Source organism: Danio rerio, chromosome 9, assembly GCF_052040795.2.
Source record: "Danio rerio strain M-AB ecotype USA chromosome 9, GRCz13ab, whole genome shotgun sequence".
NCBI classification, from domain to species: domain Eukaryota; kingdom Metazoa; phylum Chordata; class Actinopteri; order Cypriniformes; family Danionidae; genus Danio; species Danio rerio.
The window spans coordinates 23,321,190-23,341,708 of NC_141029.1; the positions used below are offsets into that span (position 1 = coordinate 23,321,190).

The 20,519-nt window shown below is 38.3% G+C and overlaps 1 protein-coding gene across 8 annotated transcripts in view; it reads right to left on the reverse strand.

The window, feature by feature from the left end:
• zmym2 (zinc finger, MYM-type 2) overlaps positions 1-20,519 on the reverse strand; it is a 30,582-nt gene that overhangs the window by 5,050 nt on the left and 5,013 nt on the right. For 4 of the 8 annotated variants that reach the window (XM_087267705.1, XM_087267699.1, XM_087267704.1 and 1 more), the window contains exons 2-19: positions 18,570-19,416; positions 14,779-15,064; positions 14,418-14,583; positions 12,939-13,151; positions 11,060-11,207; positions 10,625-10,740; positions 10,382-10,504; positions 8,772-8,922; positions 8,378-8,550; positions 5,477-5,642; positions 5,347-5,378; positions 5,135-5,264; positions 4,913-5,040; positions 4,629-4,791; positions 2,409-2,543; positions 2,133-2,242; positions 1,766-1,946; positions 1,308-1,450 (exon numbers count right to left, since the gene is read on the reverse strand). In XM_087267705.1, the coding sequence (XP_087123831.1) occupies positions 1,308-1,450; positions 1,766-1,946; positions 2,133-2,242; positions 2,409-2,543; positions 4,629-4,791; positions 4,913-5,040; positions 5,135-5,264; positions 5,347-5,378; positions 5,477-5,642; positions 8,378-8,550; positions 8,772-8,922; positions 10,382-10,504; positions 10,625-10,740; positions 11,060-11,207; positions 12,939-13,151; positions 14,418-14,583; positions 14,779-15,064; positions 18,570-19,401 (3,396 nt within the window). In that variant the 5' untranslated portion in view covers positions 19,402-19,416. Of the gene's footprint in view, positions 1-1,307; positions 1,454-1,765; positions 1,947-2,132; positions 2,243-2,408; positions 2,544-4,628; positions 4,792-4,912; positions 5,041-5,134; positions 5,265-5,346; positions 5,379-5,476; positions 5,643-8,377; positions 8,551-8,771; positions 8,923-10,381; positions 10,505-10,624; positions 10,741-11,059; positions 11,208-12,938; positions 13,152-14,417; positions 14,584-14,778; positions 15,065-18,569; positions 19,417-20,519 lie in introns of all 8 variants that reach the window. The other 4 variants (XM_087267702.1, XM_087267698.1, XM_087267701.1 and 1 more) reach the window with 1 other exon arrangement.

Below are 20,519 nucleotides of genomic sequence, written 5' to 3' on the forward strand. Positions count from 1 at the left end.
AGAGTCAGACTACTGTACAGTCTTCTCCAGCACATCTACAGATACTCAACAGGGTTAAGGTCTGGACACTTTGAAGGCCAGTTCATGTGTAAAAATGATGTCTCTTGCTCCCTGAAACAATCTTTCACAATTTGAGCAAAATGAATCATTGTGGATTAAGCCTTTACTATCAGGGGAAAAAAAAATATATGAATCAATTTTTTGTTTAACCTGTATATAACTGTTATATATTCAGGTAGTCAGCTGACTTCATTCTTCAAGCGCAGAACAAAGCTAATGCTAGACCTGACCAGGTGTAGCATGCCCAGCACTGCTCCTACAGGCTTATATGGCAAGAACTAGGACTGATTAGTGCATCACTTGATCGGCCTCTCTTCTTATCCTGATGGACTCATCGTTACTCTGTATCAGGGCAAATCTGGATTCATCAGACCGCATGATCTTTTTCCCATTGCTTCAGAGTCCAATCTTTATTTGTCCTAGCAAACTGAAGCCTTTCCCCCATTAGCGTAACCGATAAATGTTTTTCTTAAGGCAACACAGCCTTTTTGTTCCAATCCCTTGAGTTCCCTTCCCATTGTGCATGTGGAAAAGCTTTTACTTTCACTATTAAACAATGCTGTGAGCCCTACAGTTGTTCTTCACAGTTTGATTTCACCAGATGTTTAAGTGATTGCTGACTTCTTAAGGCAACACAGCCTTTTTGTTCCAAAGATGATGGTTCGATACTAACCTTTCAGTTTTAATACTGGACAGCTCTTTATTTAATTTTAGTAGTTTCAGCAATCTCCTCAGATGAACAATGCCAACAATTTAACCTTTCTGAAAAAGATTAATATATTTTTTCATAACAACAGGATTCATCTTCTGAATGGTTTCTATTAGAATTTAGAAGCTCTGCATCAATCTGAAATCACTTTTTACTAGCTCCATCCAGTAATTATCTTTACCCATTTGCTTAGCTAATTCCATGTGGTGAACAGACTTTTTTGGACAGACTGTATGTGCGTGTGTGTGTGTGTGTGTGTGTGTGTGTGTGTGTGTGTGTGTGTGTGTGTGCGTGCGCGCGTGCGCATGTATAGCATCCCATATTGGTCATTAGGAAACTTTGGATTTCTGCAGGCAAATTTAAGACTTCATGACATTAAAACCAAGATCATTAAACTAATAATTTGAAGGGAAAGCTTCAATGATTTCTTAATTTATAAAAGCACACAAGGAGATGTAATAGCAAACATTCAAGGTTTTATAATTATCAAGATTTTTAATTACAGCTTTGGTGGGCAAAAATCATGTTGACAACTCACCTTCTGGATACCCAGACAGAGGTAAAGGAGGCTGTCTGGACTGTAGTGTTCACCATTGGGTCGACGTACTTCTTTGACAAACCGGGATAAAGACTGATTCAACTCTTCTTGGCTCAGGGACAGGAGACTGCTTTTTAAACTAACTGCTGAAGTGAGAGGAAAAAAAAACATTAGCACAGCGTTAAAAGACATGAACGTCCTGTTGATTTTATAAAAACGATCATTTACACAATAACACAGGTTTTACAATAGTACAATTCAATAAACAACACAGAATAAGGAAATGAATAGAGATGAATGGGGAAAAAGTGCCCTCATAACTCAAAGTGATCAACAAAACTGTTTCAGATTGTGAACAGCAATGAAGTTATAATCATTGAGCACATTTAAATCCCAACAAAACTTCCCATCGATTAAGCTGCTCAATAAAATCTTATTAAACCTTTAATGATTAATACCTTGTTTCTGGCTCTCCTTTCCTTTCGACGGTGAGTCTTCAGTTGTGGCCCATCTTCTCCATGCGTTTAAGCCATATCTGGAGCTTAAGGGGAAAGAGCTGTCTACTGCTGAGGACTCTGCTGCTGGAGAAGAAGACAACGAGGATGAAGACTCTTCCTCTACTGCCCGCCTCTTCTGGCCCTAAAGTAAAAGAATAGCAGAAAAATTAGCACATACGCAGTGATGGTTTACAATCATTTTCTTCGACTCTCTAAGCCTCATATAGAACCTCGGCAATCACAACAAATCAGCATGTGAACAGCAAATGGTTTTCTAATCACTGGACAGTTCTAAGCACTGTGTTTTTAGAGTTGATTGTTTTAGTACCCTTCTCCTTGTTCTGGTTCGAGGTGTCTTTTCTTTTTCCTCAGCCAGGACTGGAGGCAATGAGAAGAGTGTTTCTGTATCCAGACGCTCAACTAAAACGGGCTCTGATGCTGGAATAAACAAGAGCAAAGTATAATTATTTCATCTGATAACTGTGAATATTAGTAAGAGTGTTTTTCGTTAAATGTATAATCTCATGTCGGAGATCAGGAACAATTGCCCTAAAACAATTTTACTTTAGAAAGAACCTCCATGCTCAATTGCTAGTTACTTTACCAAGGGGTAGGTCCTTCTCCAGGTCCAAATCTGGTTCATACTTGTCTTCCTCCTCCTCTTCTGAGCTCCCGCTACCATTTTCCTGTTTTACAATTTCCATCTTCTCTTCACTGCTGCCCTTTTCACATTTGATGTCTGTACAAATTCAAAAAGAGAAGGGATTTAGGATGTCAAAATTCACAGATTTGGTAACACTTTACAATAAGGTTCATTAGTTAATGCATTTACTAACATGAACTAATCATGAACACATGTACTGCATTTATTAATCATAATTGAACATTTACTAATGCATTATTACCTTCAAGTCCATGCTTGTTAACATTAGTTAATGCTCCGTGAGTTAACAAACTAACAATGAACAACTGTATTTTCATTAACTAACATGAACAAATACAGTAGTAGATGTATTGTTTATTGTTTGTTCATCTTAGTAAATGCATTAATTAACATTAACTAATGAACCTTATTGTAAAGTGTGACCCCAGATTTAAAGAGGCACATTAAACATTAGGGCCGTGATGACATCTTGACAATAAATACATCTAAATACAAAGCAGCTACGATAGAATGTAAGAGTGAAATTAGCACAAATGCAAAAACTAATCAAAACCAATTATGCAAATTAACAACTAATTTGATCATGCAATTATTGTGTCTGCTTGTTGTGCACAGAAAACATCCACTAGTCATGTTTACAGGAGCGAGTAATACATTTCAATGGGGGGAAAAAGAGGAGTTTAAGTTTAACTTGCACATTCTGAAATGCTATAAACAAGCAAAAGCTTTCCCAGTCAGCGCTTCAACAATTCCTAGAAATACAGGTTAACAGTGTACTCTCAGTGTGCTGTCAGATGCTTGACAGATTAATAAGCAGTTTGCATTGTAAAGCATTTGGGACTTGTTTTAACTAAAGCATAACTAAAATTTCAAAGCTCGAAAGCCACAAGATTAATTACAGTTTGCATACAGGTTAGTCAAGCGTGCAATGATTGACAACTGGAAATACAATGTACAATTTTGTTAAGATATACTAATGTAGGTTTAAATTAATACGCATTACAAAACAAATTCCATATTGCTCGGAGGACATTTTTAATAATGGATCAAAAAAATAACAATAATTATTATTACCATTACAGCTTATAACAACAATAATTACTATTATTTAAGGCTGATTTATACTTCTGCGTCAAACGCATGCGTATGCTACGGCGTTGACGCATAACCCTTCGCCGTGGCCGCTGGCGTCACTGATGTGTACCTCTCAAAAAATGCAACTACACGTCGCAACGATGCATAGCGCAAGCTCTGTGATTGGTCAGCTTAGTAGCTCTGACGAGTCTGGGCGGGACCGAGAGCCGCGCGAATGGCGCGAGCCCAATGGAGCGATTGTTTACAATTGTGGAGTCCCGTGAAGGAGCTCCGGATGGAAAGTTTTGTTTTGTGTTTACCTCATAGTTAAAGTTGTTGCATGTCCGCCGGTTCCTGCCTCAAAATGAGCGAGTTTGAGCCACTTGTACATCCAGGAAGTGTTCAGAGGAACATTAACACCTCACTGCCCACTAGCGTTTCGGAAGTGTAATGCATACCAACAGAGACAGCGCGCAGAAGTATAAATGCACAGCTATGCACGTTGCATGCGCCGACTGTTGCGCCGGTCACTTGACGCAGAAGAATAAACCAGGCTTTAGGGATACTCCGATCGATTGGCCAGGGATCAGTTTTGGCCGATAATCACATTTCATGATTCGATCAGTAATCGCTGATCTGGCCTATCGCATGAACTATTTGAAGTATTTTTTTTACAAGTTTACAACCCAGGTTTTACATCCACATCGCTACAACACATGAGCAATGTTTCCAAATTGCATTGTCAGTCATTTTTCTTACTACTTTTTTCTATCTGTTTAATCTTCTTTTTTTGTGAAGCTGCTTCTGACCATTACATGTATGCAAGACCCTTAATTTATTCTTAGGTAAAGCGAGATCTCATACATACAGGGAAAATGTGCTTCTGCAATGGCTTAGTTTCATACAGCTTGAAGCATCAGAATCAATATTTGTTGTCGCCTGATCACAATGACAAGGATTCGGTACTTGGTATCGACTACAAAAATCCTGATCTGAGCATTCCTCCTCTTATTATTATAATAATAATACAACATCAGAGTCTTGTTTTCATCTGCCAAAGCTGTATAGGCCTTAAGAGATTCTTACTTGAGCATTTAGGTTTCTCGTCTTCTTGTGCAATCACTTCTGCCATCGCTATTAGATCGGCTTCTAGAGGATCAGAAGGAACTTTGGCTTTGAGCTCTCTGATGGTCTTCACAATCTGCTCAGCGTTCTGCAGCGTGGTTGGTAGAAACACTGGCACAGGCACCTGAAAAAAGAAAGGTGTAAATGAGTAAAATAAATAGACAACATAACAATAAAACTAACATTGTAATACAAACTATACTAGTAACATTTTACTGACTGACATTCTGTGAGAACTTTCTTACCGGTACAGGTATTGCAAAAGAAGTGGGCGTGGCCTGAGAATAGAGGTTCATGGGTACTGGGACGTAAACAGGAACAGGGATCGGAATAGGAATGTACTCCTTTCCTGAGCTCTCCAGATCTGCCTCATCTAAAGAGAAGCATGTATTAAAGCTCCTCCATCTTTGCCAGAGAGAGATTATACATTACAGAGAATGTATAGTCACAGAAAAAAAGATCCTCACCTGTCTGCAGTGGTTTGCTCTGCATGTGAGGTTTACAGTATGTGGCCTTGGTCATGGTGAGGGGCTTACAGAGCACAGCTTTGTTCTTCACATCCTTCAGGATCCCTCCGCCAGCGTACGATACAGGGCCCTGAGTAAACAATTGCAACAGTTACAACAAGAATGGACTAATCGTTCACAAATCATTCAGTCAAAACTGACAGGACCCTCACCATTTTGGATGTTTGGGTTGGTCCTCCAAACCCTGTAAGCAGACCAAAAAAAAAAATTTCATTTTAAGGTTTAATTTAAACATGATGGCATGATCCATGCAAATTTTCAGGTCCGGGAGTAAAACCCTACCTAAAGCAGTGTTTTCTGGGCCTTTCTGTGTAGCCATGTTGGGCTCGTTCTGTTGGCAGTAGAAGCGCAGGAGACACTGCTGGTCACAGAACTGCTTTAACTCTGCACGCCACTGTACAGACTCCGTCAGGTTCCCCTGTACCTTACAGCAGTCACAGCGCGCCGCCTAGTGGCCACAGGAAAACAAACAGGGATTGTAAATGACTGCATTACAGATTTAGGTCAAAGAGCATCAGCACAAGCACACAATGGACTGGTGGCTGATAACTAGGCCCACACGGAATCTGTGTGTGCAGAAATACACAGATTTTTTGCCAATCATTGACTATTTACTTGTGTAAATGTGTGTAAACTTATATTTATTCAGTTTTTAATTAATTTCAGTAATATTATTGACTAATATGAAAATGAGAAACTATTACTTGACAATCTGTATTGTAAATAAAAATTCTTTCGTTTAGTAGATATATTATGAGAGACTTGTTTTTACCAAATAAGTGGATCTAGTTGGATTAGCATTGTAGGCAAAGTTAAAAATTTTTTTTTTTAGTTTCATAATGTTTTTAAACATTACATAACATAAATTCTGCGCAAAAACAACAAATAAAGTCTGTAGATTCTATCTGGCCCAGCTGATAACTTACTAAACTCTACAAATAAATAATTATTTGTCCTGGTTTCATGCAAACCATGTTAACTAAACTTGATAATTTAGCTTATTAGCAGTGTAGTGATGTCAAAACACTTTGTGTGTCCGAGTCAGAGTATTCCACTTTTAAGTGAGCAAATATTTGATGGCTGAACTCGACTGAAACTGATATCTGAAGGTGCTACATTGCTATGCTGATGGATCATTTTTCTTTCTTTTGGGGAAGAGGTTTTTATTAACATAATCCTTTAAAAGGTATTTAAATAATCTTATGTCTGTAAGATTTAAAATTTCTGGTAAAATTTTCCCAAATCTCTATTCAAATTTTAATCAAACAGTAAAAAACATCAACAGGAAGAGTCTTAAGAGTTTTAAGAACAAATAAATCAAAGCAAAAGTGAGACGCTGAAGCACAAAACCTTTAACCTTAAGTTACAATGGAAAGTAGGGGTGTCAAAGATAATTGTTTCTTCGGTGCACCGCAGTGTAGACATGGACCATTCAGTATCGGTTCAGTAATAATCATAACCGGTCATTACATACCTCACTTTTCTCCTATGCGCTATATTGTTGTAGCTTACTATGTCAAGGGAGGCAAGCATGAGTAATTTAAACACTCCAACTGCGTAAAAAAAGCAGAAACTGTCCACAATTTACTGTGTGCGCGTTTGCTGGACAGTCTTTCTCTGATACTGAAGTTACAGCAAAGCCCCTATTTCACTGTTATGGAGAAACTGAAAGTACACTCATTTCTCTCTCTCTCTCTCTCACTGTGGACATACAGTATAACTTGCTGTTGTGAGGTAATTTTTCATCTCCTCTCTGCTGTTACAGCAATATATTTCTGGATACAGACACGAGCGCGTGTCTCAGAGCGAGTTTTCTCCTCTGCGTCTATCATAGATCAGCTGTAATCACTGCTGCACTTTATCAGAGTCACTCATGGGTGAACAGCACCAGAATTTTAGAGCCAATCGCAGCCCTTTCTGTTGAGCATGTGACCAATCATAGGGGTGTAAGCATATTTACATTTGTTTATTTGCTATAAATGTTCATGCTGTTCTGTGCATGTACTTGAGTTTTCAGAGGTACAGTTCATATATATGACTGTATTAAAGGACAAAATTGTATTACAAATAGCATACAAATAGATTTATTAGGGCTGTCAAATTAGCGTGTTAATCCACGTGATTAATTTGAAATATTTAACGCGTAAAAAAAAATAACGCAAATAACGCAGTTGCAGTTTTTGTATTTTATGTTGTGGACAACGTGTGTTCATTGCCAGCGCGAGTATTGGTGTCCAAGAGAATGAAAGTGCCAGATGAATTTGCAAGCTGTCAAAGCAAGCTCCTCCTTAAGCTGCGTCCATGAGCCTTCAAATGTTTCATTAGGTTTGACAGGTTTCCCCCTTTTGCAAAATGTCTGCTTCACGTTGGTGTGTCAGAATCTTTGCTTGTGAAAAACAGCCATACTTTAGAACACATAGTTTAAGCAAATTTGATGAACGCGATCGTACTTGAAGAATCGGAAGGAATTCCTCTCGCTCCCTGGCACTGCGTGTGTTGTCTCTGTGTGTGTGTGTGTGCGCATGCATGCATGTGTTTGTAGGCCACTAAGAATCTAACATGGAAAGCATTTTTGTTAGTTATTGGCATGGATTGTTATGAAATTCAAATGGCACTTACATGTCTGTGTTTTTATTCATATAATAATACGGCATTTTGTGATTAATCATGATTAATTACAAAAAAAAGTGATTCATCACGTCCATTTTTTTAAAATAATTTGACAGCCCTAATTATATATATATATATATATATATATATATATATATATATATATATATATATATATATAATTATTCATTTGTTTTTTTTTTGTGCTGTGAAGTAAAATATAGTTATGTATGAAAAGCAAAAAGCATCGTCAATGCACAGAGATGCACCGAGGTATCAAACTGAACCAAATCGATGGTATGATAATCGGAACCGTACCAAGAGACCAGTGTAGGTTCACATCTCTAATGGAAAGCTGATTTGTCTTTCTCTCAGATAATTTATATATTGGAAAAATTTGTGAAAAGTAAAAAAAATTATAATTTAAGTTAGTTTAGGTTTGTGGCTTGTCATGTACATTGATATTAATTTATTCAATAAGAAACAATATTTTATATGACATTATCTGAAGTACTTTTAGGACATGATGCACAGATCTAATATATATGAATTATATAAAATCAGTGACAGTACCTTGTAGTACCAGTCGTGAAACTTCTTAGCACAGGTCTCGCTGCAGAAGTCCCGGCTGACTCCGTCTATCTGTTTAGTGACAGATTTCTTGCACATCTGTGTACAGTGGTTGCAAGTCACACACTTCAGACCCAGACGCCTGATGAAATCCTGCTTGAACAGTAACTTACAGCCTGTAGACAAAAGAGAACCATATCACTGCCGTCAGAAAACTAAAAACATGCCAACAGTAAAATAATATCAGAAGTCTAATGTGTCAAATTCATTAGAGCAATGTCCTCATATCCTAAAGATAAAATCACAACACATCATGATGTGAACAGCAGTAGATCTAATCACAGGACAATGTGCTATTAAATATGCACAGAAGTTCAACTGAACCTAGAATAATGACCTTCACTACAGAAGGGTCTCTTCACCCCCGAGAACTTCACAGTCTCATGCAGAGTCTTCTCTTCCTGACAGAACTCGCAGAACGTCACAATGCAGTGGAGCTTCTTGTAGTCCTCACAACAGGTCTTGCTGCAGAACTGATACACCTTATCCTGCAGAGATCAGATGTGATCACATTAAGGTCACTCACAACATTAACAAACCAGCTCACAAAAAACGTAAATAGCCATTTTCTTGTATCCATGTTGTCTTAAATACGAGTTTGAAAAATAACATTTGAATTTGCAAGGTCTACTGTAATTTTGCATAAATTTATTTGCTACTTTTATTCCAAACCACCAATGATGTATTTACTATGTAAATATATTTTAGTTTTTAAGTGAGAACATCAACACTCTGTGTTCACACTAGCTGCAGCTTTACCAGCATGACAACTTTTCAAACATGATATATACTTACCGGCCACTTTATTAGGCACACCTGTCCACCTGCTTTGCGATTGGCTGATTAGAAATGTGTTAACATGACATCAACTCAACGTATTGAGAGATGTAGACATAGTCAAAACAATCTGCAGCAATCCAAACAGAGCATCAGAATGGGGAAGAAAGGTGACTTTAGTGACTGAATGTGGCATGGTTGTTGTTGCCAGACGGACTGGTCTGAGTATTTCAGAAACTGCTAATCTACTGGGGTTTTCGCGCACAACAATCTCTAGGGTTTACAATGAATGGTCTGAAAAAGAGGAAATATTCAGTGAGCAGCAGTTCTGTGGGAGCAAATGCCTTGTTGGTGTCAGAGGTCAGAGAATGGCCAGACTGGTTCCAGCTGATAGAAAGGCAACAGTAACTCAAATAACCATTCGTCACAACCGAGGTATGCAAAAGAGCATATCTGAATGTACAACACGTCAAACCTTGAGGCAAGATGGGCTGCAGCAGCAGAAGACCACACCGGGATGCGCTTCTGTCAGCTTACAACAGGAAACTGAGGCTGCAATTTGCACAGGCTCACCAAAATTGGACAATATTGGACTGGAAAAAATTTTGACAGGTCTGATTCTCGATTTCTGTTGCGAAATTGGGATGGTAGGGTCAGAATCTGGCGTCAACAACATGAAAGCATGGATCCATTCTGCCTTGTATCAACACTTCAGGCTGGTGGTGGTGGTTGTGTAATGGTGTGGGGGATATTTTCTTTGCACACTTTGGGCCCATTAGTACCAACTGAGCATGGTGTCAACGCTACAACCTACCCGAGTATTGTTACTGACCATGTCCATCCCTTTATGACCACAGTGTACCCATCTTCTGATGGCTATTTCCAGTAGGATAACACGCCATGTCATAAAACACTAATCAACTCAGACTGGTTTCATTGATATCAGACAGATTTTTAACCAGCAAGCACTTTTTTTCTGATATTGTAATTAGATTTGACTTATTTCTGGGAGGAATAAAAATTAAAATATTTCCTAATGTCGACCAACAGCGTATCTTTCTTATAAATATAGTGCATTCCTGTAGATTGAAATGAATGTCACTATAAATTATATTATTTTAGACTGATATTAATAAATGAATAAATGACAATGTGCATGCAAGTCCTCACCTCCCATTCCAGAACCTCTGGCTTCAGGCTGAAAGAACTGCGACAATAGTTACACTTCAGCTGGATGTCTTCAGAAGCTGAAGCAGGAAGTTGCCCATTGGTTGATGTTTGGATTGTGGCATTCTACATTTGGATAGCAAAGTCACCAGAAGAACATTACCACTCTGTACTCTGACATGGACATTCCTAATATTTAGAGTCACGTTTAAGCTTGAGTTCTACAGATAGAGAAAACTGAAGTACCTGAAACTTGGTGACACACTGTGAACTGCAAAAGCTCAAAACCTTTCCTTCAGGTAAAGTTGCCTGATACTGAGGTAATGCATTTCTCTTACAGAAGTGGCACGATGGCTCAGAATCTACAAATACAAAACAAGATCAGACATTTATAACAGACATCAGTTCCTCTGACCTCAAATCTCTGACTAGAGTTTGAAGTTGGTACACATCTTAAAAGTAGAAATCAAACTGCCTGACATAGCATGCATGTAAAGGTTAGGAGTTAATCCTGGGGAACTAAATGGGCATGATCTGTGCTGGAGAACAAATGAGGACAACATTTTGCATATTCAACACGTCATCAGAATTTAGGGGCATTAAGGGAACACAAATGTAGGCCGCTGGCACCCATGGAGCAAGAGTGACAGCGTCGACTCTAGGTTGCGATTATCCACTCACTCTGTGCAGCAGCTGTGAATTTGCTCTTGGTCATACAGGCTGTGGTGCAGTAAGACTCCATGGCTCCATTTGCCCCGATGCACTGAGTGGCATCAAATGACCTGCACATCACCTTACACCCACTACACTGCACTATCTTTCCATGAGTCTGTGGAAAGAGAAAAATTAAGAGCAATCATTAAAAAAACATGAGAACTAGGAGTGCACTGCTCATTGCAATAAAACCCAAATTCATGAATCAAAAAAGATTTCAATTCATTTCAAAACTCAAGTTTGGACAAAAAAAAAAAATCCTCTCACAGAGTAACAGCTAAAGGTGAATGTTTTGTTCTAAAGTGTAATGATTTACCTGTTAGCCTAAAATCAGAAAGTAATTTAAATGTTTTTACTAGTGTACTTAAAAAGTGGTTTAATACAAAACAGCAGTGCTTACACAAATAGGCTATTATTAGTTTGTTCGATCATGCCACCTTTGCTTTTTCCATATAGCAATTTTATATAAAGAACTATAATGTTGTTTAAATGTATTTATTCTATTTTGGTTTTATGTCAAGCCTCCGTGGGCAGGTGTTTTGAATTAGCAAGTATGCTAAAACACTTAAATGCAAAATCAAACAAAACGTGCTCAGGGGTAGCTTAAATAATGTGTCGGTGATCTTTGGGTAAAGAATTCATTAGAAAAACAGCAAAAAATAAATAAATAATTCGGCACTTAAAATATTTTTATATTTACCCCAAACCCTAACCAAGTAACACTATTACCCTGATGAAGGCAATTCTGCTTAGGGATTTAGGGATTAGCCATGGGCTAAGGGCCTTTTAAGGTTTTTTCCACAGTTTTCGAGTACCTTCTACTGATTTTTGCTACTTAAACAAATGCATTGGGTTGTCAAGTGTAATTGTGATGTCCATGTCAAATAAATAATTAATAATAATGTATATAAAATAATGTTTTGTAAAAGACCCTAAAGAGTGTGACATAATATTACAAACGTTGCAGCATCTGTAGAAAGTGTTTGCACAAAGTCTAGCAGCTCAATGCTGGTTGTTTTGAATGTCCAACAACTAGGGGATGCACTGATCGATCGGCCAGAGATTGGTATTGGCCGATAATCACATTTTATTACTCGATGGTTACTCGCTGACCAGGCTGATCTTATGAACCCATCGCAAGTGTTTGTGTTAGTTGGAGAGGAGCTAAATACTTGAATGACTTTGCATGTATTTAGGCCTTTTTACATATAAGAATTGAAAGTTGTCTATTTTTGACATCATTGCAAGTTCACTAAAACCTGGCGGGATATATAACATATATAAAACATTTTTAACATGAATATTTAATAATATAACTACCTACAGCAATAAACAGAAGTTTATAGGCTCATTTCCAATTTTAGTATTAATAAATGGATTTATAGGTGTTCATTTTAACTTCTTACACATCAAACATGTGCTCCAAACTTCTTTATGGTGACGTGTTGAATTCTTTTCCCATCATTTGCAAAGTTTCTAAATTTCATTATTAGTCATTTTCTTACCAATTTATTTTGTGTTTAATCAGTTATTTTCTGTAAATCTGTTTCTGATCAATGACATGTTCACACCTAAATGGTTGTAAGAGACACGTTTAAGGGATTATATGCAACATCCTTAATTTATCCTAGGTAAGGAGTGATCTCTACTTAACTATGATACTCAGAGGGAAATGTGCTTAATGCATTATTAAACTCCAATCATTATTATCGGAACTCTGTATCGGCCAATCACCATGACAAGGAATTGGTACTTGGCATCGGCTGCAAAAATACTGATCAGGGCATCCGTACCTACAGAGGCTGAGCTAAAAGTAAGAAGAAAAAAAAAAACATACGACACTGACCTGTTTATAGTCCCTGATGCAATTTTGACAGCAAAAGCGTTTCTGCTGGCCGTCTATGAGTAAAACGTGGTTCGCCGTGGCACGACTAGGCAGGTAGTTCCCACACTGTTCGCAGCAGTTCATGACGAGCCCGTTAGCCATACGGTAGCGATTAAAGCACGCATCACTGCAAATCTTGTGAGTCACATTCTTGATGCTCACCTCATGCCGAATCTAGATACAAACACACATACACACAATGATGAACAGTATTTAATGTAGAGGTTACAGGTTCCAGATTAGCATGTTATAAATAACCGAAACAACTAATAAATTGGTGTAATGGTCTTTTCTTTTGTTCCCAAGGTGATTGCTATGGCATCATCAAATACAGTCAAGGATAGCAGTAACCATGGCTACAAGGTTGGAGGCTTGACTGTGCTCAAAAATTATATTTGACAATGGACAACAACGGAAAGTGTGTGAAAATGACAGTACTTGGGTTTTCCATTCAGTTGCAATGAACTCATATTACAGAAGAACGAAAAAGAAATAAGGGGAGCTAATTCTAACCATCCCATCTCTTTAGAAATTAAAAAAAGCCTTGCTGAGTGTGATGGTAATAAACTCACTCTATCATTTCATGCTGGTCTTCATTAATTAACATTAATTTTTTCAGCTTTCCCCATTGCAGGATTCATTAGTTCACCAGCATCACCTAGTTCAGAATGACTGGACTGATCATGATAACCGTATACAATAATGCTTTCTGGGATGACATTGGTAAAGTACACAAAGTCCTACATCAGAACCATTTAAAAAATTAAGCAAACAAAAGTAATTGCAGTGCAAAAACATTGTGGCTGCGTTATTTACTTCATACTCTTTTTTAGTGTTGACTGTATTAGAGTTAGCCAATCATAGCACTAGATATTTACCTTCATTTCTGCAAAAAGTAGTACCAGGGTTTCTGCTAGGTTTCATCAAGTAAGATTTAAGACTTTGTACGACCATTTTAAGATCAAGAATAAAATTTTGAGGATGAAGGATTTGATGTAAAATGTCTAAGAGCTGTTGTAAATTGTATCTCTTTGCAATAAAAAAAAACTTGCATCTAAAAAAAGGTTTTATTGAGATGCATTGTTAGTCACAATATTTTAAGATTTAAAAGAGCCTGCAGACACCCTGAATGCAATTGTCAATACAAACTAAAAAGATTCATAAAGAAAACAACCAGCATATGTTTTACATCAAATAATAGCTCTTTAACCTGTTTCTCAAATGTTTGCCTGTACATTGCAAACAAGAATAAACAGAGCCCTGAGTTCAAATTCTGAGTAACACTGTAGCCTAACCAGGCACAGCAACACTCCATAAAGAAAAGTTTGCTTGATTCATGGGAGTAACATGCTGACAACATTCGTGGCTGTAGCTGTTTATAAACAGGGTATAATACATTCAATGCAAATGAAAAGTATATCAGAATATGAACAGTCTGACCTCAGTGAGTTTTCCACAGACGGTGCACTTTGTTTTAATCTGGTTCTTCTGAGGATTTTGTTTGTTTTCATAAGCTGCCAGGCAGCCTGTGCTACAGAACTCCTGAAATGATTCACTGGAGTCCACCTGGGCCACTATGGTGCCTCCTTTCATATTGGTTATGTCTCTGGTAAAGAAAGGAAACAAATGTTAGGATGACACTCTAATTGCTATAAACCAAATCAAGACAATGCACATATATAAAAGTCTGACCGTGTGTAAAGATAAGAGCAGCAAAGCATCATTTTAACCCGTGGTTAGCAATTTCAGATCACTCTCTCGCTCTCTCTCACTCACTCAAACTCATATTAAAATGACGTACTTCTTGCACATGGTGCAGCTCTTTTTGGGAGCGGGCTTATGGGAAAAGGCAGACAGGCAGGTTGTTGAGCAGAACAGGTGGGATGAGCCTTTGCGCTGGTACGCAGTCTGGCCTTTCTTCAAAGGTTTCTTACAGTTGGCGCATGTGACTTTCATGGTGCGCGGTGGCTGCTGGGATCCTGAGGACTGGCAGGGAGGTTTGGGTAGAGGAGCTGCAGGGGATGGTGAGTCCACTCCAGGCTGCTTCTGATTACGTGGAAAAGACGCCGATTGGGAGATCCATGAATCTGAGGGAGGACAAAAAGATTTCAACTCACCGTCACTATAACAGTTGTTATTAAATGCATAACGAGTCTGCTGACGAGACTTTTGAAGTTCCCTAATCTTGTATTCAGGGCCATTTAAACATAACAGAAAAATAACTAGCATTTTTGCAGAAAAACATGCTGTCTAGTCAGATGTTGTGCGCCTCCCATCAAACGGATTTAACTATGGAAGATGAAGTTGTTGCCTGTGGTGTGGCCTTGCTCCACCTATCCTATATGTCAGAAATATTCTGAAGCAGCAATACTGTTGTGTACTGTCGTTATAGATAGCATGCGGTTCCTGCTTTTTATTTGAATAAACATAACCCTAAATGCACATCTGTAACTTGCCAGTAACATTTTAAATGTATGTCCCTGTAAGAATACAAAAACACGTCATAAATAATTGGAAATCCAGCTACTACAATTCCCAGATTCTCCTTACTTTGGCTTTGGAAACAACTGTGTTCAGAACTAAAGTTAACAGGACTGTGTTCTGATGCTTCTCGCTGGAGATCACCACCAGTCTGTTCTGATTGAAAATGAATGACTTCCGGCTTCTTTGCAGTTGCGTGCACACTTGCACAATAATCCATGTACATTAATACATTAATCCTAAATTATTTTAAGATCACTACAGTGCATCTCTTCATCATTTATAATAGATTAAAACATTTTTTTGGTTTGGTTCATTTTCACAAGGGAGAAACTGTGCCGGGTTCAGCCACAAACAGACCAAACAGGCTTGAAGAGTCAGCATAAAAAAAATAAAAAAAATTAAAAATACAGTCAATGATCAATTTTATAAATGCAATATTATAAGTCTTATTGTGTTTCATTTTTAAAATGTTCTGACTTTATAATTTTTAATCAAAATGTCCTAACTGTACCTTTCAATCATGTAACTTCTCTCTCTCTCGAGACATATGCATGACCACTCCAATCATTAGGTTCAATAAGTCCTGCTCCAGGAAGCTCACAATCATCTGTCTCATCTTTTGAGTGCAATACTTATACTAAGACCCAACCAAACGTGAACGTATAGAAACAAGTTCTTCTATAGAAACAGTTTCTCTTTCTTAATATTAATTTTTACTTGGATGCATGTCACAATATATCCTATTAGCATCGATATTGCAATGTGCTCATTCGCAATAGTCACATTGCGAGCATATGCAATGTTGAGTCTGGATTATAATTCATCATTTGCATGGGTTTTTCATGCCTGTGACTGTATAATGACCTTAAAAGTGTTCAGGCATAATCAACTATACCACTTGTAACTTTAACAATGATTTATTTTACTGAATTAATTTCATTTTTATCATTCAGTTACTGTACTTGAATACTGCTAGACTCGAAAAACACTTCCAAAGAAAAGAAAAATATCTAAAGATGCCTTTTTTAAGTTGAAAAGAAATCGGTGTCTGAAATCGGAAACTAATTGGTTTTTCACTAAGCCACACCCAAAAACCGCCACACACCAGTCATGGTTTAGCAACCTTAGCTATGTGCAGGAGGCCTGTCAAGCTTTGGAGCAAGGGAAGTAAGCCAAAGCGCTGTGCATATGGATTTTGCAAATCTGACACCGGTATCATAAAAGTTTGGACGGGGTGGTGGAGCTTTATTCCTTTTGCAAAACCTAAAACCAAATGGGAGACATGTCAGCGTGGATCAAGCTCTGTGAGGGGTGCTAAAAGAGCGGAGATAAGTTGGTTTTGTTTTCTATTTTCCTGACACATTCAGTGATGGACGACAATAACTCACATCTTAAAAGATCTAAACTGTGTTTCCTACAAAAATACAAAAACAGGTTATTTTTCCCAGCTGTCTTTTTCTATTTTTTTGCTCGATTATAAGAGCACTGCTCTGTTAAAGCCCTCGCCAAAGTAGTCATACTAATAGCAATCATATTTCCATCTGTTTCAAGCTACAAATAATTGAAATTACAAATCAACAGAACAAAACTGAGATGTGATCACAATCTGAGCACTTGTGATCAATATACTTCACCCGCAGCTGTTTTTCAATCATATATATCCCTCATGACCATGTCAGAGCTACAATTCACTGATGTTTTCGGCTGTCTTTTGGAGATTTAGTCATTGGTGACGATGTTATGGCAGGTAAGTGTCTGCTTTTATATTTCGTGTCTGATTAATATTTGCTGGTAGGGAAAATCAGGTTCACTTCTGCTATTTATACTTTGTTTGCATTTCAATTTATTTATTTTTCACTTAACTGCAAATTACAAAAGAAACAGTATAAAAAGCACAAACTTACTGACAGTTATAGGTGCTGTACATTGTTATGAGTAAATGATACTAATATTCGGTACAAATCCATCAATTTCCCTTTTATGGCTGTTCTTTCCATCAATGAATTATGTAGAAGCATGCGTGTTTCCTCGTTGGTTAGTAAGGCTATATTTCATTGCACAACAATTAATCCATCAGGCTTTTTGGCTAAAAAAGGAAATCATGGTTTAATTTGTTATTATTAGATTATTGATAAATTTCACCTCTCTAGCTGTGCATGAACTAAGCTGTTGAATGGTCAGCATATGAGGCGGCTAGGCTTACGTAGCTTCAATTTTGATGGAATTATTCACTAATCAGTTGCCTATTAAGTCATGAATATACCCCTGTAATGCATACTGCAGTTCTTTTTTGTCTGGCTTTCTCGGATATCTCACCTGTTCGCCAAAAATGACAAATTATATCCCTGGCAATGTCTGACACTGGGGCATGCATATTGTAATAAGACTTTCCAGGCACGAAAGCTTGACAGGCATAACAACAGTAACTAAGGAAGGCGGGGGCTTAGCGAAGGGTCAATTAAGACAGTAGAATTCATTCAATGTTTGCTGTCATTTATGGTTTTTAAAAGTGTTTTTTTTTACCCAGACACTTTAAAAGAAGATATTTAGAGCAGTAATTACAATACCGTGATATCATGACATTTTTACCCAAGGTTATCATACTGTTCTATACCGGCCAATGCCTGACATACTACAGACTGCAACGAAAATGTGTCAGGGGACCCCAAAAAGTTGATAGATTGTTTATTAGATTATATGGAGATGCAGAATCATGCCAATCGATCTAACATTATAAATACTTTACAAATAGAGATATTCAAATTATGTGGTGAAATAGTATTCATATTGCAAACTAAAAAAATATCACAATACTAGGTTTTTTTCAATGTCGTGCAGCCCTGTATCACAATATGGTTAAAAAGGTGTGTTACTACTTCTGTATGAAACTGAAATTAGAAAAGATGCAGTTAGTAATCTCTAGCTTTGCACTCTTTCCTTGTATAAACTCTTCATCTTTTATTCCATGGACTACGGATAATGGTGCACTGACATCTGAAAATGGAAACCTGGGATTGTTAGGTCAGTACTAGAGAAACAAGTCAATGCAAGCCTTATGTACATGTGCTTGGTAGAGGATGACACAGCAGCTGAGTGTGGATGAATTACCAGATCTCTGGTGTGTCCCCGTTTCTCCATTCTGCACAGGCTGGCTCGCGGCACTAATGCGTCCTGGGTTGAACGTGGGTGAAGGTCTGCCGGTTGTACCCTGGTTCTGCTGGGCCTCTGGGTTCAGGCTGAATGCACTGCTTATCTGCAGTCCGTTCTCAGCCCCCTCCAGTTCCTCCAAAGGGGCTGCCGCTGGACCATCCCCGTCTTTCAGCGATGTCACATTCGTGATCATGAGGTTTATATCCTCTTGAGCACACAGCGCCAGTGGCGATGCTGTTGACGTATCCATGGCAACCGCTGAAGAGTCCGTACCCAGCGTGGTAACACTGGCAATTTGGATTTCAGAGTCAGGCTCTGTGCTGCTCAGGGCATCCTCCACCTCAGGGGGCGGCACGGAGGAAGAGGCGGTGCCCTTGAGCTCTGAATCCTCCTCGTCGTCAATAACGATTGGCTCGCTTTGGCTTTTGGCCGTGGTGGATGCAGTTGTGCCACTGGTAGCTGCAGAGGAGGGAGGACTGGGAGATTTGGAGGGAGCTGTTGCCGTGGTAGCCGACTCCGCACAGTCTTTGGCAGCATCGAGGGTTTCTGCAGGTGTGGAGATGGGGGGCTGTACTTTCCCCTGAGAGTGAGCAGGAGGCTCTTCTACCAATACCACATCGTCATCATTGTCTTCCGAGGCTGTGGGCAGGTCTGGTGCTGTCTGTGACTCTTCTGCAGATGGAGACAGCTCTATTTCGGGCGTGGTTTCCATTTGACCCACCTCCTCCTCCTCCCCTGTGACTGTACATGCCTCCTCAACATCTGCTCTGGCTTCCAAATCTCCGTCCATTGCTTAGGCAACCACCTGTAGACACAAACACAATGAGCTGAACAATTACCTGATGGACCCACAAGGTCAGGAGGAGGTGCAGTAAAGGAAGACCACTAGTCAGGAAGCCAATTACATAAGCTAAACTGATAGGCAAATATGACTAATACAGCCCACAAAACTAACAAATTTGGTCAGTCGCTTAATAATGACAGATGGCAATGTGGTTAGGAATTCACCAAGGGATTAATAACATCAAATTACAAGGTGCCTCTTAAAAAAATTAAAATAAAAGTGTTCACCACAACTCTAGATTGGGGATGGACGATATGGACTTTAAAACATTTCACATTTTCTGGTATTTATTAAGATGATGCTATTTATGATTATATATACTGAGAAAATAAGAGCTGAAAGTGCTGTGATCACACTGTAATGTTGCGGTTTCATTCATACGGAACGCTAGTGGGCGCTCTTGCACATACACCCCACATATAGATTACTGGCGAAAAAAGAGAAAAGCAATAGAGTGGAGGAACTGTAATGTCAATTTGTATGCAAAAACCTGGAAGCAAATTAGCATTTTAGCAGTTCCAGTTTCCTTGTCACAAAGTCAACAGGTTTTTTGAATGGGGTTTCAGTAAAATCGCTTAAATAGGTTTGTGGCTAACACAAACTCAACATACTTTCACGTTTTGTTCTACGACATAAAACACATCAGTTACACCACACTCTTGATTTTTTTAAATCGGTAACTCTTCTTTAAAAAGACGGTTGCTGTCAAGTTGCTAAATGGGAGTGTCAGAAACATTATACGTCATCGAGCTGGACTGATCTGGAGCGCACCTCACTTTTGTTGGGCATTTGGATTTGCCTGTGATTTAAGTATTTTCATAAATAGTATTTTATAGTTTGTAGTGTTTTTCTAATTGGGAATTAATATTGTGTGTAGATAATGCCTTCACTTGTAAAGCCTGTCGAGACAGACTAATTTGTTGATCATTTATTTTAATTAAACGATCTTATGAAGATACTGCTTACCAGTGCAGCCTGTCTCTGTCCTGCTTTAAGTAATGCAAATGTGTGAATAAATGTGTAAAAATACATACATGTTAACTGCTATTTTAATGTCATCAGGT